Source organism: Quercus robur, chromosome 10, assembly GCF_932294415.1.
Source record: "Quercus robur chromosome 10, dhQueRobu3.1, whole genome shotgun sequence".
Classification (NCBI taxonomy): Eukaryota; Viridiplantae; Streptophyta; class Magnoliopsida; order Fagales; family Fagaceae; genus Quercus; species Quercus robur.
Genome location: NC_065543.1, coordinates 2,510,957 through 2,521,477, shown reverse-complemented (window position 1 = coordinate 2,521,477; position 10,521 = coordinate 2,510,957). Strand labels below are relative to the sequence as shown.

Sequence of the window (10,521 nt, the reverse complement as noted above, 5' to 3'; positions counted from 1 at the left end):
GATAAGCACGGATAATTTTTCTTTTGAATGGACAATGCATTCACATAAACATTGAACTTTATGTTTTAGTCATTGAGAAAATGAGGGAAAAAAAGTGAATGACAAATAGATAATAGCAAGCAAACATAACCCAAAAGCAAATTTGTCTACATATATTTCTCAGGGGAAAAGATACAACTTTGTATGTCATGCATCAATTGGACAACCTAATTTCTACTAAACAATTTCATTTGAGGTACTTGCTGTTGCAATTTCCGATTGCCTCAAGATCTCAGAGTCATTTGTAAGACCGTACCTCTCCCCAAGAGTACTTATTGTATTGTACAATTCAAACATTGTTGGCCTTTTACTTGGAAAAGGGTTAAGACAGGTACATGCAATTCTAAGGAATTCAAAGATTTCACCATCAAATCCTCTACCAATAAGAGATTTATCAATGACATTGTAGAGATCAGACGAAGAAGTGAAAAGATGAGTAATCCAATCAACCAAACTGTCATTTGAATTGTTTGAATAATTGTTGATTTGAATGTGTTCCTTTCCTATAATTAGCTCCAAAAGCAGAATTCCAAAGTCATACACATCCTTTTTAACAAAACCCAAATCCCAAACCCCAAAGTCTACAAAAGAGCTATTACTTGAGTGAGTGTCATTTGAATCAATAAACATTATTCCTTCAGAACTTGATATTTTTGCCCCTCCAAAATTTGATATCTTAGGCACAAAATTATTATCAAGTAAAATAGAGTTTGAACTCAAGTTAAGATGTACTACTCGAAAATCCCACTTGTGGTGAAGCCATGCCAAGCCTCTTGCTACCCCAATTGCAATTTGAATCCTCAAAGACCATTCCAAGATCCTATTGTTTCCTTCCTTTGCATATAGCCAATCATAAAGATTGCCATTCGATATATATTGGTACACTAGAAGCTTTTCTTTCCTCTTTTTGCAAAATCCCAAGAGGGCAACTATGTTATTGTGCCTCCATCTACCCAGAGCCAATAACTCACATATGAATTGTTTGTCAAATGATTGACAACCATGTAACCTCTTAACTGCAAGGGGTGAACCATTTGGAAGGATTGCCTTGTACATCACCCCGATCTTTCCCAACCCAATCACATTGTCTGTGCAAAAATTGTTAGTTGCCTCTCTGAGTTCTGTAAAGTTCATTCTAATAACCATTCCCTCCAGCTGAGAATTCTGTGGATCAAATAATTTGCCACTCTGAATTAGTACTAATTTGAAATTACAACCAAATTTATCACATGAATGTTTTTTTTAAGGGGCTATATGATTGCAATATTTTGATCATTATTTCACCTACCATTTTGTGTAACGTGCTATACATTCGTGAAAACAAACACTAAGTTCCACATATGATCACAACTTTCCATATTATTTTTATAAAACAGTACAAAATGAGGTGTTAGACTCAAAACCTATAGACAGTAGCGGTTCTAGGAATTTTTTTATTTCAAGGTGGCTATTAAAAAGTTTAAATTATGCAAAATCTAATAAAAAGAGAACTTCATATATTGACACACACACACACACATGTAAAGTCCTACAATTTTCTTATTTTGAAATCATTGTATGTTATTCTCATCATTGATGCTATAAGCTATATCTCTTTCAAAATTTTAGTTCAATAAAATTTTTCCTAGAGGTTTTCATTTTGTTTGTAAGGGCTTAATATTCTATTAAGAGGACCAAAATTTAAGGAAAAAGTTTAGTTACAAATGTAATTTTAGCCTAAGACTACAACTCTCACTAAACAAATTAACATAACTACATATTTTAAAAATCTAACCGTTGAATTATATGTTCTTTATGTTCTTAAAATACATGTAAATTTCATGTCAATCAGATGTAATTTACAATTCGATCCATAAACTTATTGTTTATGTATAATTTTAGACTACAAAAATTCAAAATTTAAATAGTTGATTAGTGACATAACTATTAATTTTTTATCTTCTTGAAATTTTGCAAGTATGAAGAGTATAAGAAGAAAATATAATTTAATGATGAATTAGTTAGAATTTACATCCAATAAAAAAAATCCAGTGGAGTTATATCCTTAGGCCCTTAAAGATTTGTGGTCAGCTTAAATTTTTTTAGGGTGGTCACAAATTTTTTTATAAGGGTAAAAAATCATAGAAGGGATTAAGTGATGCACCTTCCTATGTTTTAAGGAGAAACCACCTATATTTTTCCGAAAAAATTTAAAATCAAAGAATTGAAAGAAGTTAATTTATTAATTTTCTTAGTGGCTAGAGAGTACCTTTTTGCTCCCTTCTAGCAGGAGCCCTTTAGTTGGCAGCTGGTTAACTTGATCGGCTTCTTCATTCTCGTTCTTACTACTTTGCTTGTCGTTCATGCAAGCCACATAATGGGACCGGAACATAAAAATAGTTATTACTGAAACTGCAGAAACCGCGTAACCAACTTGAAACCCAACTTTGAATGAAAAATCGAACTTCCTTCTTTGCTTTGGAGTTGGACAGGGTTCCAAAGGCGCTCCACAGAGTTTCGTGTTGTTAGCAAAGCTATCGGCTGTACAAGAGAAATTGCCAAAGTCAGGGACAACCCCTGACAACATATTGTTAGAAACACTGAAATTTTTCATACGAACGAGGTGGCCTAATTCCGGAGGGATTTCACCAGTGAGATGGTTGTGGTCAAGTGTAAGGACATTTAGATAAGTGCAATTGACAATGCTCTTTGGAATTTCGCCAGAAAAATTGTTGCCGGAAAGGTTGAGGCCTGTGATAAACGGAACTATCTCAGCTATGTCAAATGGGAGGGGTCCTGAAAGTTCGTTACTGGAGAGGTCTAACCCTGTTAGACTTGTGCAGTTTTTAATGCCCCGGGGGAACCGGCCCCTGAGCCCCATGTCGTTTAGTCTGAGATTTATGACCTTATTCTCATCGGGGTGCCAGCAATCGACCCCGGTAAATTTGCAGATGAAACCTTCGGTATTGTTATTGAAGTTCCATGAAGTATTAAGGTAGCCGTAAGGGTCTTCAAGCGAATGTTTAATTGACTTCAAGCAGTCGATATCACTCTGTACGCCATTGCTTATTTCAAGAATATTTAGAAATAAGCAAGCAAATATGTGAAAAAGAGCTGCGAATACTCTGGCATTAAGAGTCATTTGCTTCTGAGTGCTTAGCAAGAAAAGAGAGAACTAGAAAGCCATATATGTAACTAATTAGAAATAGAAAGAAACAAAATCTGGAGTTACAACATTTTTCATTAGTTCTTGAATCTTCAAATAACATATTAACTGTTTTGGAAGACTTGGCTGTGTATCACAATATGGTAAGAGTTGCAACATATTAGTATATTACACACGAAATTTCACAACCAATAAATAGGGTAAAAAGAATGGCCCTATTGTAAAGCAACCTGTAATTTTCCAAGTCATGTAGCCATACCCCGTGAAGAGCGCTAGTATAAAATTTAAAGCTTGCAAAGCGAAGTCATTGAGTTTAAGCCAAGACAGAAAAAGGACGCGTTGGTTCCTAGTAATTTCTGCGAACGATACATGTCAGGCAACCCCTTTTTTTTATATATTTATTTTTAAATTTGGATGGTTGTGCTTTTGGCCCTAAAAGTATTGAATTTTAGATTTTAGTTCATAACGTTTTCAAGAATTTTTAATATAGGGAGTGATTCTCTCACACAACTTATTTCATATCTTCCATACACATGAACTTTAAATATGTATACCACATTCTTGTGTTTTTAAAATTTGTATATCACCGCATGCAATTGTGGATATTGTGTATAAGTGTGTGAAAAATGGAGTATGGGATAATATTTATCATTTAAATATGATTATTTCATAAACATCCATAAATAGAGTGGCTGTTAAATGTCACATAAGCTCAAAACAACATAATTTTTCAATTAAAAAATACAAATCGTTTTGCAAGGTTTGTTGTCTTCTGCCTTGTATCATACATCAAGAAAAGAGTATTGGGCCTGTTGTGTTATTGCACTTGCCCTGCACTCACACGGCTTGTACTCTTGTACTATACAATACACACATATAATGTGCCTATATAAAGGCATTTCCTAGTAGAGTTTTACATATGGTAATTTACTATGTCATTCAATCTTCAATACTCGCAAATGGGAATTATATATGTTCAATTCAATTTGTAATTTACAATGTTGAACAATGTTATTTAGATCCAAAAGTGCTCTAAATGCCTTAAAACTGGTTGAAAAATTCTATTTTGACCCCAAATAATAATATAGCAGTTTGGTGAGGGTGATTTTCCAATTTAGGTGTGGTTTGAATAGTTTGATGAACACCTCTACATATTAGAAATGCAATAACTAATCTTAAGCATCATCAAGTATAATTTGCAGTATCTTAATAACTAAACAACCAAATGAGCTAAAAATTATTTAGAACCTATTTGCATGAGCTTATTTTTATTTTAAAGGGGACAAATAGCTTTTGAAAACATCACATTTTTAAGGAATAAATTTACCTTTACACAATAGATAAAATAAATTGATAAAAATACGTTCATCTAAATACACTATAAATAAGTAATGAAATGAACATAAGCCCTAAACAATTTTCTATTATAAATTATTAGAATATGAAGTTTCCATGAATCATGAGTCTTATAAAGCCAATGCAAGTTCCCATTTGAACAATAAACCATATATACTTTTTCAAAAGCACAAAGAAAAACGGGGAAGCTAGTCTAACTTTGTTGTTCAGATGGACCGCGTTGAAAGTTGAGAGACTTTGGTTGGCTTCGTGGGAATTGGGAGATTGTTGGAGTACTGGTCATTGAAGAAACTACCAAATCATATGCAAATGCAAAGACTATTACAGCTAGAAATTTCATAGTAAGATCATGTTCCGATACTTATCCGAACCGTTTGTGAAATTCAAATCTTTTGGGCTTTGTTTTTTTTTTTGGGCCTAAATAATGAATGAGTAGGCTGAATTATGAAGGATTAATTCAAGGCTTTTGACCCAGAAAAGCAGTCCATCAGATATCTTTGGCATAGAAAATAATAGTAATCATAATAAAAAGAGCGTGTGATCTAGTAATGGATTATCGGACCCATCAAAATATTAAGGAAGAATAATCAGTCTAAAATGACCCTATAATTTAGTTAATGATATATATATATATATATATATATATATTGTTAAAGGCAAAAATAAAGTGAGAAGTCTTATAATTTAGTGGCATGATTTGATCTCATTTATAAGGAGAATTCAAGTTAAATCCTCCACCTCTCTAATTGTAACAATTGAATATAAAAATAAAAAATAAAAACAAAAATTAAAAGAGTAATTTAATGTTTTCCAAGATTAAGTGAAATACTTGCATTATTGAAATACACATTTCTCAATTTGAGAATTTAATATTAAAACACTCAAAAGCAGAATGCATTATAAGAAAACAATAAATTAAAACTCAAAATATTAAAAAAAAAAAAAAAAAAAACCACAAACACGTGTCAGCCACACTTTGTATGTGAGTTATCATCATTTTTTTGAACCAAAAAAAAAAAAAAAAAAAAAAAAAAGAGAAAAACTTTTCAAGTGAAAACAGAGGATTATAAGTTTATAACACTGAGGGTGTGTTTGGATTGAACTTATTGTTGCTGAAACTGAAAACTGAAAACACTGTAGCAAAATAATTTTTAAATGTGTAAATAGTATCGTGGGACCCATTTTTAATATTTTTTTAATGAATAAAGTGGTTGTGGGTCCCATAAACAGTACTGCTACAGTACCGCTACAGTGCAGCTACAGTGCCGTTTGTCCCCCGGTTCTGCAAAACGCGTGAAATGTAAAAGAAAAAAAAAAAAAAAAAAAAGAGTGAAACGCAGCAACGAAATCTAACGGCGATGACAATGTAATCTAGTAGGAGCAAATGCAGTAATTTTTTTGTAGTGACTCATGCTGCATAGACTAGTTATGGATTTTTTTTTTTTTTCCCCTTATAATTTGATAGTTGAGGACGGAGGATTTGAACTCTGAACGTCTACATTATCAACAAAAGAGAAAAAAAATATTTTGTTTGTTTGAAAGTTAAACTTCGAAAGGGATGCAAATTGTTAGCACACGATGTGCTTTGTTGGGCTTTCGATTGTTATTGAAACGGGCCTAATTCCATTCCCAAACTCGGATATAATGTAGCTCGGCTCTGTAGGAGATGGACACGGACATAGGACTACGTAAAATGTTCCCCTCCCCCCTATTAGCTTCTTCTTTTTATTTTTTTATTTTTTTTAATAAGAAAGGTGATCGGAAACAATGAATTATACTATCAACAATCTTTTATAAGACTCAGATAAATTACAGAGGTTGGTGTTATGCCATTGATATTATATATAGTAGCTTGTATCCGGAGTGATGTACAAGATTTTTATTTATAACTAATTTCATAGCATTATAAATTTTAATTTTTAGTGTCTTTTTTTTTTCCTAGAAATAAATGAGTAAAGTAGTTGTTGTAAGAGAGCTTAAATAATTGTTTGTAGATAAAAAATAAATAAAAAAGTAAATAATAATGCATTAATTCTGTTCAAAGGGTTTTAAGATGCATACCTGTAGCAAGTAATTTGTTTTAAAAAAAATTAGTTAAATAGATTATATGAAACAGGCATGTTACTATTGTAATCAAATTTATGAATTAAAACATTCTAAAAAAATTAACACTTAAGAAATTACAAATTAATAATTTTCTGTAATGTCCAATTGTCCTTTACTAGTTTACAACAAACCAACTTGATAAATAAATCCGCTTCATATATTCAATCAATAAAATAAAATAAATCCGCTTCATAGTTATTTGGGGGTCTAGATCAGGTTTTTTTTTTTTTTTTTTTTTTTTTACTTTTTTTTTTCTTTTCTCAGTTATGAACTAAAAGACTAGCTGACAGCAGCCATACAAGTTATCCACCAATCGAAAGTCAAGATGAATGTACTTTATTTCCACAAGAAATTAATATCAATATTTTTTGGTGATTTGAACAAATTTGCTAAACAGTATACACAGATATCCTCGTGAGTATAATTAATCGATGACAAATAAAAATAAAAATAAAATTGGAGGACAATTTTATTAGTGGACCGTGCATTCACAAAAGAATGAAACTTTGTGTTTTAGTCGTAATAAATAAATCTAATATAACATTCTTTTATTTCTGTTTCTCAGGGGCAATGATGACAAAAAGACAAAGATTTTAGCAAACAAACATAACCTAAAAGAAAATCTGCTTTCTGATTTTTCTCAACATAATTTGGCACTTTGTATGCAATGCTTCAATTGGTCTATGTAATTTCTACCTCAACAATTTCATTTGACGTACTTGCAGTAGCAATTTCAGATTGACTCAAAATCTCAAAGTCATTTGTGATGCCATATCTCTCCCCCAAAAGACTTATTGTATTGTACAATTCAAGCATCGTTGGCCTTTGAGCAAGAAAGGGCTTAAGACAAGTACATGCAATTCTTAGAAACTGAAAGATTTCACCATCAAATCCTTGGCCAATCAAAGGTTTATCAATGACATTGTAGACATCGGAAGAACTTGTCAAAAGATGAGTAATCCAATCAACCAAACTCTTGCACAAACTGTTTAGATAATTATTGATTTGATTGAGTTCCTTCTCTATAATTAGCTCAAGAATTAAAACTCCAAAGTCATAGACATCCTTTTTGACAAAACCCAACTCCCAAACCCCATTGTCTACAAAAGAGCTACTGCTTGAGTCAATCTCATTTGAATCGATGAACATTGCCCCTTCTAAAGTTGATATTTTTGCCCCTCCAAAATTTGATATCTTGGGCTCAAAATTTTTATCAAGTAAGATACAATTTGAACTCAAGTTAAGATGGACTACTCTAAAATTGCCATTATGGTGAAGCCATACTAAGCCTCTTGCTATCCCGATGGCAATTTTGATCCTTAAAGGCCATTCCAAGATCTTATCATTGCCTTCCCTTGCTTGTAGCCAATCATAGAGATTACCATTCGATATATATTGGTACACTAGAAGCTTTTCCTTCCTCTCTCTGCAGAATCCCAAGAGAGGAACTATGTTATTGTGTCTCAATCTACCTAGAGCTAGGAGCTCACTTATGAATTGTTTCTCAAATGATTGACAATCATGTAACCTCTTGACCGCAAGAAGTGAACCATTTGGAAGCATTGCTTTGTACATCACCCCAATCTTTCCCAGCCCAATGGCATTGTCTGGGCTGAAATTGTTAGATGCCTCACTGAGTTCTGTAAAGTTCACTCTAATAGTAACTTTTCCTTCCAATTGAGAATTCTGTGGATCAAACAATTTGCCACTCTGGATTAGTACTAAATTGAAATTCCAACCAAATTTATCACATTGATGTTTCTTTTTAAGGGGCTATATGATTGCATTATTTTGATCATTGTTTCACTTACCATTTTGTGTAACATGCTACACATTCGTGAAAACAAACACTAAGTTATGCATATGATCACAACTTCGTGTATTATTTTCATATAAAATAGTACAAAATGAGTTGTTAGACTCAAAACCTGTAGACAGGGATGGTTTTAGGAATTTTTTTTTCTTCTATGGTGGCCATTAAAAAACTTAAATTATACAAAATTTAATAAAAAGAGAACTTTATATATTGACCAAAAAAAAAAAAAAAAAAAAAACACGCACATGTAAAGTCCTACAATTTTCTTATTTTGAAATCGTTGAATGATATTCTCATTATCAATTCTATAAGCTATATCTCTTTCAAAATTTTAGTTCAATAAAATTTTCCTAGACTTTTTTTTTTTTTTTTTGGTAAGGGCTTAATGTATTAAGAGGACCGAAATTTAAAGACAAAGTTTAGTTACAAACATAGTTGTAGTCTAAAACTACATCTCTCACTAAACAAATTAACATGACTACATATTTTGAAAATCTAACCATTAAATTGCATGTTCTTTGTATTCTTAAAACACGTGTCAAATTTCATGTCAATCAGATGCAATTTAAAATTAGATTCATAAAATTATTTTTTATGTATAATTTTAGACTACAAAAATTCAAAATTTAAACAGTTGATTAATAATATAACTATTAACTATTAATTTTTTTTCTTGAAATTTTGCGAGTATGAAAAATATAAGAAGAAAATATAATTCAATAATGAATTTGTCAGAATTTAAATCCAATAAAAAAAATTCTATGGAATTGTAGCTTTAGGCTCTTAAAGAATATTTGTGGCCACCTTAAATTTTTTTAAGGTGGTTACAATTTTTTTTTTTTAATGGTAAAAATATGATTATGTGTGGCACGTTCCTATGTTTTAAGAAAACCCACCTATATTTTTCCGAAAAATATTTAAAATCAAAGAATTGAAAGAAGTTTCTTAATTTTCGTAGTGAGAGAGTACCTTTTTTCTCGCTTCTAGCAGGAGCCCTTTAGTTGGCTGCTGGTTAACTTGATCAGCTTCTTCATTCTTCTTCTTAGTACGTCACTTGCCATTCATGCAAGCCACATAATGGGACCGGAACATAAAAATAGTTATTACTGAAACTGCAGAAAACGCATAACCAACTTGAAACCCACCTTTGAATGAAAAATCGAACTTCCTTCTTTGCTTTGGAGTTGGACAGGGTTCCAAATGCGCTCCACAAAGTTTCCTGTTGTTAGCAAAGCTATCAGCCTGAATATTGGAATTGCCAAAGTCAGGGACAACCCCTGACAACATATTGTCAGAAACACTGAACGTAGCAATACGACCAAGGAGGCCTAATCCCGGAGGGATTTCACCAGTTAGATGGTTATGGTCAAGTTTAAGGACATTTAGAGAAGTGCAATTGACAATGCTCTTTGGAATTTCACCAGAAAAATTGTTGCTGGAAAGGTCGAGGCATGTGATATACGGAACTATCTCAGCTATGTCAAATGGGAGGGGTCCTGAAAGTCCATTATTGGAGAGGTCTAACCCTGTTAGTCTTGTGCAGTTTTTAATGCCCGAAGGGAACTGGCCGTTGAGTCCTATGTCGCTTAGTCGGATATTTAAGACCTTATTCTCATCGGGGTACAAGCATTCGACCCCGGTAAATTTGCAGATGAAACCTTCGGTATTGTTATTGAAGTTCCATGAAGTGTTAAGGTAGCCGTATGAGTCTTCAAGCGAATCTTTAATTGACATCAAGCAGTAGATATATATCAGTTAAAGTCCCATTGCTTATTTCAAGAATGTCTAGAAATAAGCAAGCAAACATGTGAAAAAGAGCTGCGAATACTCTGGCATTAAGAGTCATTTGCTTGTGAGTGCTTAGCAAGAAACGCCAGAACTAAAAGGCCAAATATGTAACTACTTAGAAATAGAAAGAAACAAAATCTAGAGTTGGAACATATTTTCACAAAAAATTTCATTAGTTCTTGAATCTTCAAATAACATATTAACTGTTTTCGGAAGACTTGGCTGTGTATCAAAATAAGTAAAGAGTTTCAACATATCTCACAACCACTAA

The 10,521-nt window shown here is 32.3% G+C and overlaps 1 protein-coding gene and 1 pseudogene across 1 annotated transcript; both read right to left on the bottom strand.

Annotated features, from left to right (window-relative positions):
- Nucleotides 1-216: 216 nt before the first annotated feature.
- Nucleotides 217-3,289, bottom strand: LOC126702897 (probably inactive leucine-rich repeat receptor-like protein kinase At5g48380). The gene is made up of 2 exons (XM_050401755.1): nucleotides 2,288-3,289; nucleotides 217-1,203 (listed from the first exon to the last, which is right to left on the bottom strand). The coding sequence occupies exons 1-2, from the start codon at nucleotides 3,158-3,160 to the stop codon at nucleotides 217-219; spliced, it is 1,860 nt and encodes a 619-aa protein (XP_050257712.1). The 5' UTR covers nucleotides 3,161-3,289.
- A 3,933-nt stretch (nucleotides 3,290-7,222) lies between these two features.
- Nucleotides 7,223-10,308, bottom strand: LOC126702896 (probably inactive leucine-rich repeat receptor-like protein kinase At5g48380; annotated as a pseudogene).
- Nucleotides 10,309-10,521: the final 213 nt, after the last annotated feature.

Coding starts and splice junctions, on each gene's coding strand:
- LOC126702897 (XM_050401755.1), bottom strand. CDS start 3,160: ATGACTCTTAATGCCAGAGTATTCGCAGCTCTTTTTCACATATTTGCT. Junction 1,204..2,287: donor TGCTAGAAGGGAGCAAAAAG/GTACTCTCTAGC, acceptor TTTGATCCACAG/AATTCTCAGCTGGAGGGAAT.